The 25,701-nt window shown below is 33.4% G+C and overlaps 1 protein-coding gene across 1 annotated transcript; it reads left to right on the top strand.

Moving 5' to 3' along the window:
• Nucleotides 1-3,315: 3,315 nt before the first annotated feature.
• Nucleotides 3,316-25,103, top strand: LOC128166361 (beta-1,3-galactosyltransferase 5-like). The gene is made up of 2 exons (XM_052831470.1): nucleotides 3,316-3,437; nucleotides 22,900-25,103. Exon 2 carries the CDS (start codon nucleotides 22,960-22,962, stop codon nucleotides 24,052-24,054), a length of 1,095 nt encoding a protein of 364 aa, XP_052687430.1. The 5' UTR covers nucleotides 3,316-3,437; nucleotides 22,900-22,959; the 3' UTR covers nucleotides 24,055-25,103.
• Nucleotides 25,104-25,701: the final 598 nt, after the last annotated feature.

The raw sequence follows: 25,701 nt of genomic DNA, 5'->3' as shown, positions 1-25,701 counted from the left end.
AAGATAGTCTTATCATCATAAAATTTAAAAATATGAATCTATAACGATTAGAAAGAACTAAAAGGCAACACGGCGGGTGTGACCGGTCAGCAAAGGATGCTCACTCCTCCTAGGCACCTAATCCTAATTCCAATGTAATGGATGTTCGTTTTGGCACTAGGCTTGTATTTTGACCATCACAAACAAACCAAATCATCGACTTTTCATTTTTTCCCTATTATGACATTTACCTCGATTATGACATGCCCAATTGTGACTCTTTCTAGAGGTCCGTGTTGCTCTGTTTTGAATTTGTATTTCGTTTTATGGATTTTTGAGATGGTTGACACTTTAATTTGTTAGTGTCATTTTTTTTCATTGAGAGTGTAAGATAGATTTCTATATTTTTTTAGTTTCATTTCCTGTATTGATAATTTTTACCGGGATCAATTCTGTATGTGGGTTTATTTTATTTATCAAAAAATGGGGGGGAATATGCAGTCCAGCCTTTCTATTTTCTAACTTTCAAAGGCCAAAACCATGTTGGAAAAAAGAAATATTGAATCTATCGGTATATAGTAATATCTGGCATTGCGTTTCAGCTTGTCTTCTGCCATATGCAAGCCAAGGGGGGAGGGGAAGGGGTTGGTCATCAAAACAACAAATTGTGAATTATAGTAAAATATTAATTGTTAATATCTGATGATGAAATATTAGTAAACAAAATCACAAGTTTAGATTAAAATTCGGTCTGGAATGTTAACAATGAGAACTACAGTGCAATGGGTTTTTTTTTTATTTCATAAGCCAAGTTTTATAAATCTGATGGACGAATTCATTCGTCTTATACAGGGTGTTACTTGCGTGTCTTACTTATGTAGACGCTCGCTTACACTTCAGCCGTTCGGAACGGAATTCCTTAACAAGATCTGAGTTCAGCTAAGAGATACAAGTGTTTAATTTACATGTATCCCTTTCTTGAGATGAATACGTAGCGGGATGTTTCATTCTTATGTATAACTGCACTATAACGAATGCATTTATGCGCAAATCAACAAGTCTTGATAAGATAGATCGATCTTCAGTGAAACATAACACTAAATCAATTTGATGATTATTGAATTGAATTATTTAAAGTGTTTGTCTAAAAATAAAATGTTACTGACACCAGTGGGTCTTCTTTGTTCTCTCCTGTAAACAATTCCTGCAAACACTCATTAATAAAATAGCGGAGTTTATATCAGGGGAGTCTTTGATCAGTTTGAGGAGTCGGATTTATTTACTTTGCCGTCGGGGGTTTGTCACGAAAGCCAGCTTTGCTGATCGTACTGTGAATATCATTATAATGTACGTATAATGTACTACGGAAACTAATGCTATAACTTATTAAATAATGTAGACATAAGCGACAAATAATTACTTTTATGGTCATAGTTAAATAGTTAAAATTTAAATAATTGAGGATGAACAAGCAATACATGCATCCACTTCATCAATTATTATAAAATATTGATTGAATACCTAATTAAGGCATATTTATGATCTATAAGAACGATGTGTGCGGTTCAAGAATTCGGGGTTTTTTTAGATATGGGATTTAATTATCCAGGGGATATATCAGTTTTTCTACTATTTATTCGCAAATTTGTCTTTGTAATAGTAAAAAAAAATTAAGATCAAAAGTCAGATTAGCGACGTTCAAGACTTGAAATATGAATGGATATCATATAGATTACTGTTTATTCAAACAGTATTTACATTTGCAAATATGTTTCCTTTTAAATATATGAACCTATAGAATAGCGAAAGCGTTCAATTCTGTATGAACTTTTTCGTGACGTCACTATGATTAAAGAACGCGCTTATTGCTTGGATTATTGTAAACATAAGGTCAAGATCTAGTAAATGAAAGTGCCTACAAGTTCATAAAATTTAAGATATAAATTCTTTCAATGATGCTTCATTACAATAGCTTTGTTTGATAGGGTGTACCGGGGCTAAAATGTTTGGTAAACACAATGAAAAATCATGTTTTAAATGGTAATTTCAATGAAATATGAAGGAATTGATTTACAAATTTCGGAGTTTTTTTTCCATTTTTGACTAAAAAAATATATCTAGAATGCCTACAGTCCCCCCGAAAACGGAATTAAACAAGCTCTTGACCTCCTCTTTAAATTGATGTCAAATTGAATATAGGTATCGGGATTACTTTTCCCATGATTTAACACAGAATGTCAAGAATTTGTTTAATTTTCTACATAATTCTTTTAAAGCCGTACAGTACGGAGTAAAGATTCTTCAAATCAATTATGACGTCATAATGGTTCTAGCATCAAAAAGACACTCTAGAATCATTTAGCCTACTAGATCTTGACTATAAAATCTCGGTAATCTTAACAGTTCTGAAGGATTTGTCTTTTTCAAACGTAAATATAGGTAATAAAAAGCAATGTTCGGGCTTCACAGGATTTGATCACGTGACCAACCAACTTCACATCCGGTGAACGTTTTAAATTACAAAGATTTTACTACAATATGTAGATTATTACCGTCTTCCTTGGAAGACGGTATAAAGAGTTGAAATAATTTACAGTCTCCGGGTTGTGCACTTCCTTTCCTTTGTGATTGGTTGAAAATACATGATGTGAAAATTTACCTTTATTTCATTGGTTGAAATACTGTTCGGCGCAAGGGAGATAATTTTCTGATGATCTTTTTCACGTACGACTTAACAAATTTCGTAGATTTCAAATCTTAGAAAGTGAGAAAACGAAAAAGCAATACAAATTGCTATGAATGAAATTCAGCCTTTGGTTTTCAGGTTCAACTAGTTGAAAGTAACATTCTACAATATCTATTGAAATTACTTGTTTTTCTTTTAGCATTGTTTATTCAAATATTTATACCAAAATGTAAAAAAAAAATGATGCGGTATGTCTAATATCGGTAAAGTTATTTGCACCATAGATAGATAAATGCAGTAGTATAACTTTACTTTTATCAAAATAATACGAGTCTACGACCCTACCTAAGATCTCTTTTACCATACAGTCGATCTCAACTTACAAGCTCGGGTACACAGTTCTCAATTTTAGACACGCAGGCTTAAACGACACATGACATAAAAATGTTCGGATAAATCCACTCGCCATGCTATGTAGAGGAAGGTGACATTTATATAAAAAAAAGAATTAAACTGTCTTTGATAACTAATTGCTGTTTAGGGTTTGTTCCAAAGACGGTATGCTTTTTAAAAAAAAGCTAAACTTGGGCATTTAGAAGTCCGTGTAACCTGAATGCCTCGATCGGAAAGCAACCGACCGTAACTTTCTCGACCGGTATATATACCCAACTGGCAGTAGAGGAGCGATCAAAACTAATATGGCGACCAAACGCTTTTATGAGTTCATGTCAGCTTTAAAACATTCATCCGAAATATGCAACAGACGATAGAGGTAAGGCTTTTAAAATTTCATTCAATTATATCAAATGTTTAGAAATCATCAAAAAATAAGTTGAATTTCTTTTAAATTGGGTATTAAAACTATATTAGGCCTATAGTGAATAAATACAAAACAAATACAAATACAAATATTTTTATTGGCACAAACACAATTACAACTAGAGCAAAGCTCGTTGCAAAGCAACGAGGGGGTCTTCCGTTAATGTCGGAAGTAAAGCTGGAAGTTCCTGTAAGAAGCAGAGCCCTTAAACCAATGACAAGAGTAACGATAATAAAAAGATGAAAAAAATCGAATTATTTCTGGTACGACTTAACAAAATCCGAATGATCTTAAGTACGAATTAACAAAAACCTTTCTGATTTCAAGAACGACTTAACAAAAAAATCCGAATGTGTTGAAGTACGACTTAACAATAATTTTTGGTACGAGTTAATTTTACTTTGAACATAACGCTATTTTCTTAACCAAGAACGTGGAATCAAAATTTCCGGAAAACTCAATTTTTAAATCCCAATATTATTGTAATGCAACGTCTGATTTTAAAACGGATTTCAGTTTAAAATTAAGCATAAAAAAAGCTTCTTTGTTGCTTTATGAATAATATCAAATTATTGGTGAGAAAAAAGTTATTATAAAAAGACTTAATAGCCCTTTTGGCCCCTAATTTTAGGGGTCAGCCCTTTTTTCTTGATATCAAATAAAAGGTCTCGCTAATTTAATCATATTTCGTTCTACAAGTGTTCGCAAATTGTAAAACGTTATCGAGATATCTAAACAACTGTGTTTTAGGGGCTGACCTTTTAACACCTTATTGGGGCCACTAACAACAACATTTTTGATATCATTTTGTTAAGAACATTATTTTGAGCAACTTTTGCTCTACATTGTTTTTCAAAATGTTTCTCCTTTTCCCGATTAAAATGATCAAAGTTTTGAACTTCTGGCCCCTTGAAACCCCTAATTACGTAATATATGACTTAGCTTTGGTACTGTATAGATAAACGGTTGTACAATGAAAATTTTTGCTTCATGATTATTAACAAATTTTTGTTCAGTAAAAAGTTATTGTAAGAAGACTTTAGAGCCCTCTTGGCCCCTAATTTGAGGGGCCAGCCCCATTTTCCTAATATCATATTAAAGGTCTTGCAAAAATAAACATATTTTGCATTACATGTTTTAACAAAATATGTATACATCAAAAGATACTTCAGAAAATGTTCAAAAATTTCGTGGAAAAATTTGGTGCTTATTTTCAGGTTCGGGCGAGCTTCGAAGCCTTGCACAATTTTCATAAGTGAAGGCAATGGGGTACATCTACATACATTTATCTACAATCCCTGAAAATTTCAAGCTTCTATTTTGATTAGTTTCGAAGGAGATGCATGGACAAAATGACCCTTAAAAATTTACAAAATCGTCAATTTCTGAAACCGGAAGTGACGTCATAAGTTCAAATTTTAATAACCTCGAGTATTTGCAATACAAAACAAGATCTGAAAGTTTCGTGGAAATCGGTTGAATAGTTTTTGAGATATAAGCCACAATAAAAGTCAGAGGAAGAATAATAATAATGAACTAGAGCAAAGCTCGTTGCAAAGCAACGAGTGGGTTTTCCGTTAATATCGGAAGTAAAGCTGGAAGTTCCTGTAAGAAGCAGAGCTCATGAACTAATTAAATAGTAACTAAAATATAAAAGATAAAAAAAAATCGAATTATTCCTGGTACGACTTAACAAAATACGAATGATTTTAAGTACGACTTAACTAACACCTTTCCGATTTCAAGAACGACTTAACAAAAACAATCCAAATGTGTTCAAGTACGACTTAACAATTATTTTTGGTACGAGTTGATTTCACTTTAAACATTACGCTTTTTTTAAACCAAGGACGCGGAATCAAAATTTCCGGAAAAATCAATTTTTGAACCCCGATATCTCTGTAATGCATCGTCCGATTTTAAAACGGGTTTCGGTTTTAAATTAAGCTTAATAAAAGCTTCTTTGCTGCTATATGATTAATATCAAATTATTGGTCAGAAAAGAGTTATTATGAAAAGACTTAGTAGCCTTTCTGGCCCCTAATTTGAGGGGTCAGCCCCTTTTTCTTGATATCAAATAAAAGGTCTTGCTAATATAAACATATTTTGTTCTACAAGTGTTCATGAATTGTAAACCGTTCTCGAGATATCTGTAAAAATGTGTTTTAGGGGCCGACCCTTTAACCCCTTACTGGGGCCACTAACAACAACATTTTTTTTGTATCATATTGTTAAGAACATTATTTTGAAGAACTTTTGTTCTACATTGCTTTAAAAAATATTTCTCCTTTTTCAGATATTAATGATCAGAGTTTTGAGTTCTGGCCCCTTGAAACCTCTAATTACGTAATACATGGCTTAGGTATGGTACTGTATAGATGAACAGCTGTACAATGAACATTTTTGCTTCTATAATTAATAACAAAATATTGTTCAGTAAAGAGCTATTATAAGAAGACATTAGAGCCCTCTTGACCCCTAATTTGAGGGGCCAGCCCCTTTTTCTTGACATTAAATAAAAGGTCTTGTAAATATAAACATATTTTGTTTAACAAGTGTTCACAAAATGTTTACCGTTCTTGAGATATCTGTACAAATGTGTTTTAGGGGCCGACCCTTTAACTCCTAAATGGGGTCATAAACAAAAACATTTAAGGTAGCATATTGTACAAAACATTATTCTGAACAACTTTTGTTCTACATTGCTTTAAAAAATATTTTTCCTTTTTCAGATATTAATGATCAAAGTTTTGAACTTCTGGCCCCTTGAAACCCCTAATTACGTAATATATGACTTAAGTATGGTACTGTATAGATAAACAGCTGTACAATGAACATTTTTGCTTCTATAGTTGATAACAAATTATTGTTCACTAAAAAGTTATTGCAAATAGACTTTAGAGCCCTCTTGGCCCCTAATTTGAGGCGACAGCCCCTTTTTCTTGATATCAAATAAAAGCCCGTGCAAATTGAAACAGCTTTTGCATTACATGTTTTAACAAAATATTTATACATCAAAAGATATTACGGAAAATGTGCGAAAATTTTGTGAAAAAATTTGGTGCTAATTTTCAGGTTCAGGCGAGCTTCTAGGCCTTGCGCATTTTTCGCAATTGGAAGCATGGAGGGAAATCTACAGACATTCATCTACAATCCCTGCAAATTTCAAGCTTTTATCATGATTAGTTTCAGAGGAGATGCGTGGACAAAATGACCCTTAAAAATTTACAAAATCGTCCATATCTGAAACCGGAAGTGACGTAATCATTTGAAATTTTAATAATCAGTAGCGACATTGATGCTTTATAACTCCTAAAAATTTGATGTAAATCGGTTGAATAGTTTCTGAGAAATAACGCTCCAAAAAAGTCAGAAAAAGAAAAAAAAGTATAATAACTAGAGCAAAGCTCGTTGCAAAGCAACGAGTGGGTCTTCCGGTGGTGTCGAGAGTAAAGATAGAAGCTCCTGTAAGAAGCAGAGTTCTAAAACCAACTACAAAGAAAATTAAAAAAAAATTTTTAAAAAAATCGAATAATTCTTAGTACGACTTAACAATGTCTGAATGATTTCAAGAACTAATTAACAAAAACCTTTACAATTTCTAGAACGATTTAATTAAAAAAGTCCCGAATGTCTTCAAGTACGAATTAACAATTTCCGAATTATTTAAGGTATGAGTTAATTTAACTTTTAAAATAACACTATTTTCTTAACCAAGAACGTGGAAACAAAATTTCTGGAAAACTCAATTTTTAAATCCCAATATTTTTGTAATGCATCGTCCGATTTTAAAACGGATTTCAGTTTTAAATTAAGCTTAATAAAAGCTCCATTGTTGCTTTATGATTTTTATCAAATTGTTGGTCAGAAAAGAGTTATTATAAAAAGACTTAATAGCCCTTCTGGTCCCTAATTTGAGGGGTCAGCCCTTTTTTTAATATCAAATAAAAGGTCTCGCTAATATAAACATATTTTGTTCTACAAATGTTAACGAATGGTTAACCGTTATCGAGATATCTAAACAACTGTATTTTAGGGGCCGACCCTTTAACTCTTTACCGGGGCCACTAATAACAACATTTATGGTATCATATTGTTCAGAACATTATTTTGTTCTACATTGCTTTTTAAAAATATTTCTGCTTTTTCAGATATTTTAAAATGATCAAAGTTTTGAACTTCTGGCCCCTTGAAACCCCTAATTACGTAATATATGACCAAGGTATGATGCTGTATAGATAAACAATTGTACAATGAACATTTTTGCTTCTATAATTAATAACAAATTATTGTTCAGTAAACAGTTCTTGTAAGAAGATTTAAGACCCCTCTTGACCCCTAATTGGAGGGGCCAGCCCCTTTTTCTTGATATCAAATGAAAGGTCTTGCAAGTATAAACATATTTTGTTCAACAAGTGTTCACGAAATGTTAACCCTTCTTAGGATATCTTTACAAATGTGTTTTAGGGGCCGGCCCTTTATCTCCTAAATGGGGTCATGAACAAAAAAATTTAAGGTAGCATATTGTACAGAACATTATTTTAAGCAACTTTTGTTCTACAATGCTTTTCAAAATATTTCTCCTTTTTCAGATATTAATGATCGAAATTTTGAAATTCTGGCCCCTTGAAACCCCTTATTACGTAACATATGACTTAGGTATGGTACTGTATAGATAAACAGCCGAACAATGAACATTTTTGCTTATATAATTAATAACAAATTATTATTCAGTAAAGAGTTATTGTAAGAAGACTTTACAGCCCTCTTGGCCCCTAATTTGAGGGGCCAGTCCCTATTTCTTGATATCAAACGAAAGCCCGTGTAATTTGAAACAACTTTTGCATTACATCTTATAACAAAATATTTATACATCAAAAGATATCACAGAAAATGTGCAAAAATTTCGTGAAAAAATTTGGTGCCAATTTTCAGGTTCAGGCGAGCTTGGAGGCCTTTAGCAATTTTCATCATTGGAAGCATGGGGGTACATCTACATACATTCATCTACAATCCCTGAAAATTTCAAGCTTTTATCTTGATTAGTTTCGGAGGAGATGCGTGGACAAAATGACCCTAAAAAATTTACAAAATCGTCAATATCTGAAACCGGAAGTGACGTCATCATTTAAAAATTTTATTAAATGTAGCGCCGATCATGCTTTATCCATCCTAAAAATTTTGTGCGAATCGGTTGGATAGTTTTTGAGAAATAGCGCTCCAAAAAAGTCAGAAAAAGAAAAAAAAGAATAATAAAGAAAAAGAAACCGTAGAATAACAAGAGGGTCTTCCGTTGAAAACGGAAGACCCTAATAAAGAAAAAGAAACCGTAGAATAACAGAAGGGTTTTCCGTTGAAAACGGAAAACCCTAAAAAGAATCCGAAGAAAAACAAAAGGGTCTTCCGTTGGAAACGGAAGACCCTAATAATTGGCAAAGGCCCAATGGATATATAGGAACATCATTATATGTTTACAATAATTGCATGTACAGTATATATATTTTTACTGATCTATATAGATCAGTTTAACATTTCCTTAGACTAATTGACATCTGTGTTCAAAGCAGTCATTAATGAATTTAACAGTAATTTTTAAAATAGTATGTATTTCACTATTTAAACATACATGTAAAATGTATCTTTTTTTGTCCAAGTTATTGGCAATATTTATTTTAATTATCTTATAAAAATTACTAAAATAGCTGTTCCTTAGATGAGAATAGGCTTTACATTGAAAAAGAAAATGAGTTTCATCTTCAATTGCACCAGTTTTACAAGCATTACAATATCTTTCATTCCTAAATGTGGCATTATATCTACCACTTTCTATTGCAAGTTTATGTGCCCTTAATCTTATTCTACTAATAGAGGATCTCTCAGATCTTTTCCTGAGTATATCAACATAAGGACTTCTTTTTCTAATATATAAATTTTGAAAAAATGAAAGTTTTTCTGAACTAAATAAATAAGTACAGAAAAAGAGAAAAATAGTTGTGAAAGATTAGAAGAGACATGTACAGTGTGCTATATTTACGTATGGTCTTCTCGGGAGGAATCGGTAGTCGTAGCCATTTTTAAACTATTTTTAATTTCTTAAAGGGACTTGGATCAAAATTTTCTTTTTCTTTTTTCATGTATAAAGTGGTTAACTTGCTCATTTTGAATGATTGACTAAAATTTGAATATGAAAGTCAAGTTTTAAGAGAGATACATAGGTAAGATATCATTGTTACGTAAACAAGACTCGAGTCTTATATTTGTTTTCAAATAATGTAAAGTATGGAATTACCATTTCTTTGACCAAAAGACTCATTGCAAACAAGGTAAACTGATCCAATGTGTTCATAGATAATATGATAAACAAACCAAAAACAACATTTGATTAAAACTTATACCAATAAAATACATATGTAAACCATAACAAAATTCGAGTTTTGTTTAAATGATATAGATTTTCAAACTCTGTATATTGCCTATAATTCAGTATTTGACTTTCAAAATTTGACAAAGCATTAAAGGTACCCATATTAACCATTTTAAACATTAAAACTGGAAAAATTTTGAATTTTGAGCTAAAATCGTGTCCAAGTCCCTTTAATAAGAAGAGATCTGTATAGAGATATAGAAGAACAGATCAGATTTCACAGCTAAAATATTTTGTTGGTTTTTTCATTAAATGTTCGCTTATGGTGATTCATATCATGTCAGATCTGATGATTAATTTGATCACCCCCAACATCCTGAAAGACAGAACAAAGAAAAAAAACCGTCTTATTCCTACTTAGCTTCACTGAATAAAATAATCAAAGTACTGAAAGTACTGACACGAGTTGATGCTACAGGAATCAGACATTTATTGCCCCTTTTTTGCTCTCAACAAGCAGACTTTGAAATAAATCATTAATATAGTATATAGGAATCTTATTATCCTAGGCCAATACATATCAAAGATGAAAAATAAAGAATCGTGAAATATCATAGAGGGATGTTCGGCCATCTTGTACATTTGAGGGTCACCTTTTTTAAAGCTGCATGGTCCGATTTTATATCAAATTTTGTGTACACTTGTGAAAGGATGGTTATGCTAACTATGTGTATAATAACAGATATTGCTGTAGTTTTCCCTGTCAATTAAGCCATATTTCAATGAAAAAAATGATGACTTTTTTTTTTTTTACAAAACAAACGTCATAAAAAGAGTATTGCATTATTTCGCCTCATATTAAAATGCGCCCTGAAGTCGAGGAGGGGATGGTTGTATTACGACTTTGACTTCAAGTGTAAATGTGAGTAATGTTATGGCAAAACAAAAATAAACATGCGTACATTTTGTTCACTATTATTTCTGAGCTATGTTTTGTTTACAATCGATGCATTTTGTTTTGTTTGTTTGTTTTTTTTTTTGTATGCTCATAAAAAATCATTTTTATTTAATTTGAATATTTCTAACTTTGAAGGAGACCTATTCTGCTGGTGTAAATACTAAATAGGTGCGGGTTTATAACTCTCTAAGATAATTGGTTTGTATGGAAAATTATTTAATACTGTAGTAGCTAAAAAAAATTAGACCATGCAGCTTTGAACATGTTGTTTGTATTGTTATGACGATCGACACAACTAATGTTAAGTTCATTCAATCGGCAACATTTAACTCGTTATATATCTTTCTCATAATTAAAAATATATACCCTCTATACCGGTACCTAATTATTACGTAGAGGGTATATATTTTTAATTATGAAAAAAAATGTATAACGTCTGTGCCCATGATGAATCTTTATCTACTTCACTGAGAGCAAACCGTCAATACGATCAAATGATGGTCTCTTTTCCTGTCATTCATCAAATTATTATACTTCCTTTCAGAACTTTGTTCCATTTAAATATTTTACATTAAATTTCAAACCGTTTTTACAAAACTATATGGGTCAATATAATAAAAGGCAGCTATTTATGTCACTGCTATGTTTAATTTTATTTTTATTATCTAACCATCATTTAACTATCATATAACAAATAATGGACTTTATATTTTCTATTGGTATAAGAAAAAAGTAAAAAAAACAAACAAATGTATCTTAATAAATATAAGAACTTAATCACCTAGATCTGCCAGTTTTACTCTGTCAATAGAAATACACTTTCTGTTTAATTGATAAAAACTTTAAAAATTATCTAAAATACAACCCCCAAAAATATATGATTATAAAATACACAGTAGGAGTAATGTTTTTTAAAAGTAAAAAATATGCACCTATCTTCCATTAAAGCCAATACAATATTAAATATGTCTGTACAAAATTCTTTGTCATTGGTGTAACCGATTTTACTTTGTTGGAAAAGAGTTGTCATTATTGATAAATGACATCATAACTAGTCCTAAGTTATAAGACATCACTTCCTGTAAAAGACTGCTGACGCCATTATTTGTGTTATTAAAACGAGCTTCTGATGACAAAAAGGTAAGAAATACAACAATGCTTTGTCATTGGTGTTGTAGTAATTATGTCAAAAAATTTGTAGATAAAACTGTAATTATCATACTAAATATGTTCAAGATGTTTACTAAACAAACTCTGAGGTTGACCTTTTTCACTCTCATAGGGTATTTAAGTATAGCAGCCCATTTATGTACTTTTTGTCATTGGTGTTACTGTCATTGGTGTAACTGCTACAAAGTACAGTACCGATCAGACCCAACCTAACACCAGAGTAAACCCCAAGTAAACCCCGGGTTTACTTTCTGAGTTTACTTTGGGTTTACTTTTTGAAAATTTGGGTCCACTCGGGGTTTACTTTGGGTATACTCGGGGTTTACTGTGGGTTTACTCGAGAATTGCTTTTGGAGTGAACTATACGCACTGAAGTGTGAAGCAGACCTGTATTTTATCTTATCATCCTACTGCCTATAATTCATGCCCCTTGTATATTCCGAATACACATGTAGCGTCTGCTTTTAGGGTATACTTCCGATCGGGGTTTACTCTCTGTGTCCACTCTGGGTTTACCTAAGGTTTACTCTGGGTCCACTCTAGTAAACCCAGAGTAAACCCAGAAAGTAAACCCAGGGTTTAGTTAGGGTTTACTTTCTGTTAGGTTAGGTCTGATCGTTACTGTAACACCAGTGATGAGTTAAGTTACACCACTGACAGAAGATATACATTTAAAGGAAGTGAACATGAAAAAATTAATTGTTGCTTAATTAATTTTAAAAGCCTTTTGAAACTTAAAAATGAGGTCTGTTACCTTTTTGTTTATTTCTATCAATTTAACACTCTCAGTGAAAGGTTTATGGAGGTAATCCATTATTCCCCAGCATGCATCTGTTCTCTGACGTAGATAAGCCACTTTGCTGCTGGTTTGGAACTAGGCCAGTGTTTATGTACAGAGTTGATAAAAGTTACGAAGAAAAAATATGCCTTGATGTGAAGAAAAATTTTGAGTACTGTCATGAGAAGACAAGGAATTAGTACATTTCTATAAATGAACCTCAGATAACTATATATGATTTGTGCAAAAAATGAATAAATAAATTAATTTGTGAAATATGAGACCATCGCATTCCAGATGTTTGTACGGAGATGTGGCAGTCAGTGTTTACATAAATAAAATGCTTTTGTAGATTTCAATTTAAATTAATATAAAAATGTAATTTCATTTTCTTTGTGGCTATGGTTTCTTACCGTTACTTTTTATTTAAATGCCCTGGAAATTTTTCTGATTTGTTTTTATCTTAGATCTTGATGATATATGTACGCCGGTTCTGTTTATGCTGTCAGAAGAATAACAGGACTAAGACACTTTTTAAAAGTCAGGATGCTGAGCAATGCACTTGTGTGTTCATTTATGTAGCACACATAATATTCAAACTCATTAATAAGAAATTCCCGAGTGCAAGAAAAATAGGTCACAATAACACTGATCCACAGACATTCCATTCTAGTTACATGTCACATTAACTGCTGGTGGGAATGCATCATTCTGAGATCCAAAATCTTCCTCCATAAACACTGTTTAAAAATGACAACTCTTTACATCCATTGCAAGTTTCAATTCACATTTTGATGATGGCATTTTATCTCTGTTACTAAACGTGTGTAAAAATGCAATGTGTCTCACTGGCGTCAGCATCAGTGCTGCCCTCTCTTAGATGCTTAGAGATAACCCAGCAGGGAGGTAATGATTTTAACAATAAGGCAGCGCTCATGGATTGCAAGAATTAGTTATTCTAAGTGGCATATCTTCTTAATGAGGAAAGTTCTGTCTAAACGGTTTTCAGATATCATTATACACATCAAACAGGCAAATTTGAGCCCTTGATAATTTTTTCATGTTCACTTCCTTTAATAATGATTATTTTATGCAATATACAAATAATCAAACTTAATTGACGGAATATAGGAAAAAACGCATTTAACGGTGTTACATAGAATTGTACAAGTTATTACAATGGGAATAAACTCGGTACTAATTGCCAAAAATATGCACAGGAAGTAAAGGTAATTCTTAGTACAAGCTATCAAATTCCTCAACTTCCTCTTCCTTTTTCCCGCCAAAGAACAGCCTTTGTTGAAAACTACCTCTGTCCAAACTGTCAAATAAACAGGTCCAGAGGCAGAGGACCTCACCGGCCAGGAGACGAGGGAGGCGAAGGACTCAGACATTCGAACCTGATGAAGCAACAACGTCCTCAGACACTGTCAATGTGTCTGCTTTCATTATGTCCACACAAATAAAAGAGGGACTGCAACCACCACAGCAAGCCGATGAGTCTTTTAACATCCCCTCAGTTGTGGAGGAATCCGATGTTAATCTATTTGATTTAAGTGATTACCAACCTGTTCAAACTATAACTACTTTTGACCCACTTGGCGGCCCTATCCCCCTAAACTTAAGGAAAAAATTTGGGAGGGGAAATTCATAGATTTTGCACTCCTCCTCAAGTCCGCAATAGAACTCGCTAATGAAATCGAATCAAGAGGGGAACTGCAAATCAGGGAAGGTAAAATGTGCCTGGTAAAGCAAAATACCAACTCGCTCCTCTCTATTGAAAAATGAACAACTGCTTTTATAATTTTTTCCAGCGTTATGCTGGAGAAATATCGTACAAGAGCACAGAAGCTGTTGAAATATATGCGGGATATCCGCATTGCGGCATCTTAATCCTCTGGTTGGTACAAGTACGATGAACAATTTAGACTGAGGAAAGCGTCAGACCCCCACACCTCATGGGGTCAAATCAACACCGAATTGTGGCTGCTGTTTGTCAGTAACGACAAGTCATCTTTAAATTCTGACCAGCCTCAAAATCCATACACCCCTCCCATCAAATATCAACATCGGCCATATACACTAAGCAATAACTACTACTGCAACTTGTACAACAGTGGTGAACAATGTCGTTTTTGCCCAAATTGCAGGTTTAAACACAGCTGCAAGTATTGTGACGGAACCCACGCAGCAATCAACTGCGATTAATTTACACATCACTGTCACACGACTCCAAACTAGCCTACATTACAGCTTACAAAAAATATCACCTTTCCTTGATCTCTATAACCTCTCAGACTTCTTGCCCATACCTACTGACACATTACTCAAATTCATTGCATACCTGTCAATGCAAAAATACTCTGCTAAGACAGTGGAACTCTATTTATGTGCCTTTTCATTCAATCATAAACTAGGCACAACACGACACTACTAAGTCTTTTCTTGTATCCAAAGCAATCAAAGGTCTTAAACCCAGCAAGGGCAAGACAGTTGACACCCGAGGTCCATCACTCGCCCTCTACTGAGACAACTAATTTTTTCTCTCCCAGCAGTCTGTTCTTCAAAAAACCAGGACACGCTATCAATTGTATTAGATTTTGGAGGGGCTGTTGTTTCACACCGAAACATTACAGCAAAGTTTACGCAATTATTTAATTATTTAGACACGACGGTACACACCTGTCACGGACAGGGAATGAACTTGGGAGGGGGACCTGTTCACATTTTTATCCATCACGGCCAGGGAATTCTCGTAAGACAATTTTGGTTTAACAACGCATCTCATGGGGGGGGGGGGGGTAATGGAGAACATTATATCAATGTTCGTGGCGGGTCCTGGGGGACCTAATGGGAGGTCTTTTCGGGACATGTCTAGCTTGTGTGTTTTCCCCCATCTGTCAATTAGGCGGAGGGCCGGTGTATGTGTTGGGAAATTGGCATCCCATGTGCTAATGATTGGGGTTCACAAGTAGTACGCCATTCTTGGAACCCCCTCCACCTTCTAACAAAGGAGGGGGGAGGCTCACCGGGTGTACTCAAGGTTAGCAAGTACGAGTATATACCAGGGAGCAATCACCGGAAAACCCGGTAAACAGTCATGTCTCGAGTCATCCCCGTCCACATGTCATTTATCAAGCATGGGACATCTCTGGCACTTGTGATCAACACAAGGCCCCCGTCTTGCCCGTTATGCACCTTTTGCGTGTTGGTATTTCGGTGGACCCCCAGACCTTCCATAGCAGAGCAAGGACAATGTGGCCTTTCTCCAACACCCATGGACTTTGTGGTTAACATGTTTTTGCTTTTGTCATATAGACATTGACATTTATCTGTATATTCATTCTGTGCTGGCAGATAATAAATTATGAACTGTTGCCTAGCTTGTTCTGTATTCAGTAAAAGCAAACTAGCAAAGATGTGGTAGCGTGTTCTGATGAACACTGGCAGAACTCCATAAATAGTGTGATCGCAGATAGTCACGCAAAATATCAGGGGTATCGTGTATCATGACTGTTCAATTAACTACACATTTCTTTATATTTTGAACTTCATTTCTAATTTACAACATTTATCAATTTAAACTTTATTATAAGGGTATTTCATTTCATTTTTAACAACAATTTTTCTAATTAATTTTTTTTTAGGTACAATAGTAACACCAATGACAAATGCAAGTAATACCAATGACAAAATTATTAAAAATGAATGTTTGTTTTGTAAAATAATGAAATGTTTACTCTATTAAGTTGGTAAATAGAAGAGGATAACATCCATATCAATTGACATAATCAAAGTTTATCATTTTTTGGCAATTTATCTCAAAAAGAGAAATTTAGATACAATAGTAACACAAATGACATGCTCATGTAATACCAATGACAAAAATATTATAAAATAAATGTTTGTTTTGTAAAAAAAAATGAAATGTTTATTTTATTAAGCTGGTTAATAGACAGGAATAACATACATGTCAATTAAAATAATCAAAGTTTATCCATATTTGCTATTTATCTCATACAAAAAATTTAAAAGTACATGGTAACGCCAATGACACATGCATGTAATACATGTATGTAATAATTACATTATCATCAATTTTATACAAACACATTTGCTTGTATAAATATATTGATCATTTTATAAAGCTGGTATAAGTTGTGAAAGGAAAGTTCATACCTATTACGTATGTCAGTTTAAATAATCACTACATGTTATGATAAATAACAATAATATAATGACCTATGATTAAAAAGCCTATTAGGGTTGGATCTAAGTACGTTGAAAGTAAACAAAATTGGCAAAAATTGTGGAAATGACTGCCGAGTTAAGATTTGGGTTAGTAGGTAGATATACTAAATTGAATGATTTTTTTCCAGCATTTGTCAGGGTTTTATGAAAGAAAAAAGAGTGTTAATTAAAATCTATGTATGATTGCATTTTGTCATTGGGATAACTAAATGTCATTAGTGTTACTTTGTCATTTTTCGCTTTCGCAAATCATTTAAAAACTAAAACTTAATAAATCATTTTTCATCTTTATAATTAAGCAAGGTTAATATATGAAAGGTTTTTTAATTCTTTGAGATATTTCAGACTTAAAATTTTAGTTTATAAGTCATTGGCGTTACTGAAACTGTCATTGGTGTTACTATCGAGTCATTGGAGTAACCAGCCGAAAAAATGTTCCTTCATCTAAAACTTTAGGTATTTAGTGGTTTTTAAATCATAATAATTATTGTATTGAAATTATGGATGGATTGTATGTTATGAAATTTTGGCTATAATTGCCATTTTTATGTTAAAACATATTGAAACAGGCATGTCTTAGCAAGATTGTCTCATATTCATGTCAAAACTGTAAAAAGAAACTTACTATTATAACTAAATGCTATTAATTTTTATTCTTTGTCAAGTCACGTAAGTAAACATTTATTTGTACCTCAAATTTAATCTAAAAAGTTGCTTATTTTTTATGTACAGTGTATTGTTTACAGGTAACACCAATGGCATTAAAACAGCTATTGTTCATTTTTAAAAGAGCATTCTGTCCAAATTACATTTACTACTGTTTGAAAAATGTGTCTTTTGAAAAAAATAGTGTTGTATTATTACTGTTAGTTAAAAAAAACGTGCAGAAATATCTACTATTTTTCATCATTTTCACCTAGAATATTTCGCTGCCTTTTTTTTATTGACCCATATTTTAAAGGGTTTTATAAATCACATGCACGTGACGTTTTAAACTTTTCTCTTTAATGTCTTGTACCATATATTAAAGTAAAAGGATTTTTTTTTCATCCAGAGGGAAGTTTTTAAAAACGTCAGGTGCCTGTGTTATATTTAAAGCAATATGAGCTGTATTTTTTAGAATTTTATTTTGCTTCAAAAACCTGCTGGTATGATAAGTCTGCCTGTAACTTAAGCTTTATGATAGATAAGATTTGTAAAAATCATTAATTTTTGTAAGGAGAAAGATTTCTCTTATAAGGTACAGGACGACAATAATTCAATTTTGCTCTAATTAAAACTTCTTAATGGCTTTTCCCACAAAAACAGAGCTAACCGAAATTTTAAAACCATGACATTTTTGTCATATAAGTAGAAAATAACATTTTTTTTTTTTAAATTTCAACTTGAAAATTGCAGCTCATATTGCTTTAAACAATAAAATGCTTTCTTCGGTGATTCATGGGGTATATGAAGGTGGCGACATTGCAGAAAAAATACATAATCCGCATTAGCGGGCTATATAAAACATTTTCTGCAATGATCGTTACCTTCATAATGAATCATCAAAGAAGCATTTTATTGTTTATATAAAATATCTTTAATGATTAGGGCCAATTTGTAATGTATACATTTTAGTGTCTTTAATATGTCTGTGTAAATTTACATCTTTCTTTTAACAAATTACTAAATTGATTGTAAAAAGTAAGTAAAATTCACTAAATTACTGTTAATGTACATCAGTACGTTAGCTAAAAGAAACACCAAAATCGTCTCCAATGGGAATTTGAGTCTGACATCATCATGAAATCTTATATTCCGCGCAGTCCGCTGTATTAAGTTTCGACCAAACGATAAACGGGGCGTGTTGATTACAGTTCTGGCTGTTTCTATTATATAGCATTTAAAGGGCCACACTGACCTTCAACTCAACGAAAGATCAAATCACATAGACCCCCGTCCTCCGCTCTTGATTATTTTCAACTCTTGCTTCACCTCTTTGTTTTGTCACACTAAAATGATTTGAATTAAACTTAAGTTTGTGGGGAACACAGACAAGCTACAGAGGTTTAAATCTGGAGAAAACGGGGGGGGGGGGGGGGGTCGGGTCAGTAACCTTTTACCCTTTTACGCATCCAAATACTCGGCAACAATGCTTGATTGTGTGCAGGCGCATTGTGCAAACGTCGGAGAGATTTCATACTCATAAGGCGTTGACTACCGTTAAATACATGTTATATATGATATATAAGAAGATTCAGTTTTTTATAACAACATTTCAATAGTAGTTACTTGTGACCGTTTTGCCCTTGGCACAGGGATTTGCCTGACTGGGCGTATATTCCCCAAAGAATGGTTCTTAATCTGTTAGCTGCTTTGATGCCAAGATTGATTTGTTAAACCTAAGTTCTGGCTCAAAATAGTATAACCATCTATCATAGCAAAGAGTTAATCTTTCTAATTCTAAGAGTTCTTAAGATTTTTTTCAAAAATCATGATGCATCTTGCCTCGTTCTGTGTTCGATTTGGTGGGTTTTTACGGTGTTATTATTGGTTGTAACTGTTGGAGGGCAGTCTGTGCGAGCAACGTCTTTTGGGTGTTTATAACCTATTTTTAATTCAGCAGCCCACCTACAAACAGACCTCATTTTACCATTCCCATAGATATCACAGAGCTCACGATGAATATCTACGATTTAATAACCAAGTTGCGATCTCCTTTTTTTAAAGGCCCTTATTTCAAGTGCAGTGTTTGCTCTTTTTTCCTGCCATTTTGAGTGATGTAATATAAAATGTACATGTCAATGTGTTTTAAGTTAATATGTACACGGTTTTCAGGCAAAGAAGGTAAAAGGACATTATATTTTGAACACTCATCGTAATTCATTCAAGGACTAAACTTGCAAATGACTATGAGAAATTTTGCATTTGAAAACAAGAATTGTGAAAAGCTTCGAATGGGCCTTTCATGCAAATGACTTACCTGTAATTGTATTTTGTTAATGAAAATGGGCTACAGTTTAGCTTTACCCGGTATACAAGTCTCTGGAAGATCGAGTCTTCATATCTTCTGAACATTTATGCAATCGATAATACATGTATACCACATCGAAACAAAATTCACTTAAAATAAAGACAATCAGCGTTTTCTTCGACTAAGCAGAAAGGTGCACGCCCCATTTAATTTTGTAACATAACTGAATAAATGTAAACATAAAGTTTAAGGCAGCAATGTAATTGTATATTTCCACATCAGATGTTGACATCGTGTTATTATTTTGTTTATTATGGAAGTCAGAGAAATAAGCGGCATTCAATGATACCCTACTGCAAGGAGTGATTATTGTGTAAATTATCTTGCTTTATGTGCAGAGGCATTGTGCAGAAGTCGGAGATACTTCATACCCGTGAGGCGATGACTACCGTTATATACACGATATACATGTAGCTTCAGTTTTTTAAGACAACATTTAAATAGAAGTTACCAGTGATTGGTTTGCCCTTTGGCACATAGATTTGCATGTCTTTGGCCTTTATTGCCAAAAAAAATAACATAATAAACTGTCTCCATGGTTCGTAATCTTTAAACAATGCCAATCGTTTGCAATCTTTTATGCCTGGATTGATTCTGTTAGAACTCGTACGTTCTGGCTCAAAACAGTAAACCCCTGTCTCATCACCACTAACTAAATAACTAAAAGACGCCCTTTTAATAATGGTTACAGACGCAAATTGTAAAAGTGGATAAATAATAGAAAAAAATTAAATGACATAAGGTATTGTTAAGTAATATTGCTGAAAACATTTTAAAAAAATGTTAGATATTTCATTATGTTATATTTTTCATTCGTCCTTATGGTGTGACATGCCAATATTACTAAAACCGATTTGGTTTGACTTTTCCGATCGCGTCGCGTTCAACTCTTTCAGCTACGTCATACATAAACAATACCCGCACCTTAACCACAATTTTTTTTATTGGTGGATTCAGCTTACCGCTGATTGGCTACTGGTTAACTAAGACTAAATTATGCATGGACAGAACAACAACATATCAGAGAATGAAAAATTCACATGGGTACTCGTGACTGTCGAAATTGGGCTATTTTTCGAAAGTTTACACTTGTGATAAAACAATACATACGGTACATAACATATATAGCTGTAGCTCTATGTATAAATTTTGGGTTAGAAAATATAAAGCTACAGTGCATACAATACTTACAAAAAAAACTTTACGGCAATTTGCCGCGTATAAAAATAACGCTATTTTTGAAAAAGATTTACATCATACCATACCACATTTTGTGCAATTAATCCATTTAAATAATTCTTCATTTAGTTTACTACTGTTTATAATTGTATTTTACTTGCCCCAAACTTTCTCCTATGTTAAAAACAACCTTTAACCGTACTCGGAAAGCGGATCAAGAACTGTATTTTTTATGTATGTAAACAAACCAGTGTTCATGTATGGAGCTGGTGATCGGGGGTTCAGAGACAGGTAAAATAAAGAAATCTGCAGTAATTGGTTTGTGGATATTTTAGTATATATATTTACACCGAAAGTGATGGGGCAACAGAAGAGAAACGAATCGGACACTTGCCTAATGAAGACGCACATGTACAAACCCCCGTGCACTCTCCACTTCCGTCTCGTTCTTTCACACAATCATTCAATTCTTTTGACTGTCGATTGCCGATCGAAAGGTGTAGAAATCGAGGAACTCATATCTATCACTTCGACTGGCAAGTTAGTAGGTAATACATGTGCATTATACATTTACGGTATTTACATGAAATGAACGCTTAGCACATGCAACTTTTAAATATTATATTTTTTATAACGCCGTACTCTGGACCGTAGCTTGAGGCTATGGTTTAACGCCAGTTTACAGAGAGAGAGAGAGAGAGAGAGAGAGAGAGAGAGAGAGAGAGAGAGAGAGAGAGAGAGAGAGAGAGAGAGAGAGAGAGTTTTGCACAAAATTCAAACATAGGGGATAGTCGACTTTGAATGAATAATATTGGGAGGAAATGAACTGTTCTGAGAAATCCTTCAGCTCTGGTATTGCATAAGCGTGAACTGATAACTCCGCCTAAGAAAAGGAGTTAACCAATCATAAAGTTTTCACAACGGCGGCGTGTATAATTTATGCATGACGTAGCTGACAGAAATGATCGTGACGCTATAGGAAAAGTCAAACCAAATCGGTTTTGATAATATTTCTGTCCATTCCTACATGTATTTCATCATATAATGAAATGTCTTGTTATGCTACATATGCAGTAGTCAACATTATTTAACAAGCACTTATATTTAAAAAAACCACACACAATTATATTATTGAATTTGCTTATAGTAATGTTCTTTGTAATTTCTAGTATTTTATTGTTGTAATATTTTCTATTTTAGCAGTATTCTGTTTTCCACCAATTAATGCGATTTAGTTCATAGCTTCTACAATTTTCATGACTTATGCATTGACAGTTGCAATCTATTTTAGTTTTTTGGAAGGGGGGGGGGGGGTAACAAGATTGTCTCTATATGTATAGGTACATGTACAGAAGTCTATGGAAGAATACTATAGCCTTTCTTGTGTAAGGTCGTATTTTCTACATCATAACACATCATTTCTGTATTTGAGTTCTATTCTGTTGTTACTTTGAATTGGTATAATGCTCTGTGAAACTTTTATGCTTTGTAATCTTCCTGTTTTATTCTATATGAAAGAGTTTTATTTTTTCTTGTAATTGTATAAACGTGTGCAAGCATTAATTTCTTATGAAATTTCAATAATAGATTTAAGATATTTTCATTTAAAAAGTACTCGTTTGTTGCATCACAACTTTATTGCTGTTTATCAGTGCGCGTCTAACGTAAATTTAAAACCATCAACATTTTTTTGTATTACAGGGTTGATATCGAACGATCCAAGAGTAGAAGCAAATTATGTCGGTCTTTTAATCAATAACTATGAACAGAGAGAAGTCGTACCTAAAATTCGTGAGGATTACTTGTTTAGTGATCTCAACACTATTGTTCTTAGCTATTCACAACGAAGAAGATCATGTTTCTACAGTGAATGAAGACATAATGAACGCTGACGCCAAGATAGACAGATTAAAGATGCTTTACTCCAACTTGGAAACAACTACAAGTGTCCGAAGGATAAGGACTAAAACGAGGTACCCGGACGGAATGCACGTACCTTTTCTCTTAAATAACAGGAATATGTGCAGGAAATACGAAAAGGTTTCGGTGTTAGTAATGGTTCACACTTCTGTTGGGAATTTCTGGAGACGGAAGGAAATGAGGAGAACCTGGCTCAATAGTTCCCATTATAGTCCTGAAAACCTACAAGTGATCTTCTTAGTTGGTACGACGAGTAATAAAACAGTGACAGGGCTGTTAAAAAATGAGAGTAAAAAGTACCACGACATCATACAAGGGGATTTTGTGGACTCTTATAGAAATCTAACAAATAAAGGAGTGATGGGATATCGATGGATCACAGAAAATTGTATGAATGCAGAAATAGTCATCAAAATTGACGATGATGCATTTATCAATTTCTTTAAGTTTTTTGAAGATTTTTCATTCTTGAAACAGCGGAAGCGATTTATATTTTGTAACAAAATAAATCCAAATTCAATGCCAATTATTAGGCAGAATTCCAGCAAGTGGTTTGTAAGTGAGTGGTTTTATAAAGGGCGTGACACGTACCCCCACACATACTGTAGCGGGTTCGTAGTGTTTATATCTACTGACCTAATTCCAGCCCTTTACCAGGCAGTGTTCACTGCCCCATTCTTCTGGGTCGATGACTTCTATTTGTTTGGATTGCTTCCAAGCCGAGTAAAAAATGTGGTACACGAAAATTTTTGTGGAAACTTAACATTCATGCACCCAGAAGGCTTGAAATGTTACAAGGAATTGAAAAGAAAGTGTAAATATCTTGTAATGCCCGCAAAAGACAAAGAATTGGACGTTATGTGGAAGGCGGTGATTGCAGATAGACACCAAAGTATATACGGAAACTATTACATGAGGGAACGATCTATTGACTGATATTCCAGATAAACTCAAATCAATACTCTCAAATGTTAACAATACTATCGAAAGAAGCACAGACAATTATGCTTTTAAATACTTGCTCATTCACGAGTTTTTGAAAGCGTCGTTAAACATTCCGCGGCTAATGTTGTTAATTGTATGTCTGTGCCCATGTTTGTACTGGCATTTACCAATGTCATTATTTTTATGATGAATACAATGAATATATTTTTTGTTTATTTTACTAAGCACACAATTTCTGTGAATTATTATCTACGTAATACTGAGTAATATCAGCTGATTTATTTCTGTGCGTTCATATAAAGTAAACAGTAAAATTTAATTGTTAACGTCACATCAAAATGTCGTTTAACCTTAAGTAGGTAGAATATGACTCAGATATCTGGTATTGTCTCAGTTTCTGTCAACAAAATACACGGTTGCTTTTGCTTAATATCAATCAGTACCTTAAAACGCATGATTTTTAAGATTAACGAATAAGTATTTTTCTTCTCATTCAAATATAATTATCACCGTGCAAAATTCACTGTTTAATTATAACTTTATTTTGGACTTTTCTTTTAAAATTCAACATCTGTTTCGTAATATTTTCTCACAGTTTATTTCTTACAAAGTTACTTATTTATTTAGTGATTGACACTTTTCGGACTCTTAATGTGATTTCAAAGAGACAGAGTGTCATGTCTCAAGGACTGTTAATCTCTTAAAACAACATTGTGCAATTATCAGTGTTTCATTTCTTGGACATCAAAGACTTATTGAGTTTATTTAATTATTTTATATCTGTGAACCTTTCACTCTGCTAACCTATGTTATCACCTGTCAATTTATACTCATTGTTCAGATTCTTATATATAGCTATGTACAATATGTCAATCGTCAGTCTGGAATACGGTGGCCAGCCTCGGCCACGTCCGACTCACCCAGAGTCTTGAGTCCGGAGGCCACTACTGGCCATATCCGACTTGTTTGTAAAATGTCTGTCTGTTAAATTGTTAGAATGTTGCCATCGTTGAATCTCGTCCAATAAATGTGGAATCCTGCATCAATTGCCTGTTTATTTCTCTGGAACTGTATACTGGTAGACCTTCGGGAATACGGCAAACCTACCCTTCGTTTTTACCTTACGGCCTACAGCGCGCCTTCACCTTATACCCTTTACGCCAACATTCCCTCACCCGGTTCGTACTGCACACGACCGAGACTATCACCGTGCAAAATTCACTGTATAATTATAACTTTATTTTGGACTTTTCTTTTAAAATTCAACATCTGTTTCGTAATATTTTCTCACAGTTTATTTCTTACAAAGTTACTTATTTATTTAGTGATTGACACTTTTCGGACTCTTAATGTGATTTCAAAGAGACAGAGTGTCATGTCTCAAGGACTGTTAATCTCTTAAAACAACATTGTGCAATTATCAGTGTTTCATTTCTTGGACATCAAATACTTATTGAGTTTATTTAATTATTTTATATCTGTGAACCTTTCACTCAGCTAACCTATGTTATCACCTGTCAATTTATACTCATTGTTCAGATTCTTATATATAGCTATGTACAATATGTCAATCGTCAGTCTGGAATACGGTGGCCAGCCTCGGCCACGTCCGACTCACCCAGAGTCTTGAGTCCGGAG

The sequence above is a fragment of the Crassostrea angulata genome, chromosome 10 (assembly GCF_025612915.1).
Source record: "Crassostrea angulata isolate pt1a10 chromosome 10, ASM2561291v2, whole genome shotgun sequence".
In the NCBI taxonomy this organism is placed as follows: Eukaryota; Metazoa; Mollusca; class Bivalvia; order Ostreida; family Ostreidae; genus Magallana; species Magallana angulata.
This window is presented reverse-complemented; position numbering and strand designations above follow the sequence as displayed.

Bases quoted from the DNA above. Each gene is read 5' to 3' on its own strand.
- LOC128166361 (XM_052831470.1), top strand. From the start codon at position 22,960: ATGAACAGAGAGAAGTCGTACCTAAAATTCGTGAGGATTACTTGTTTA.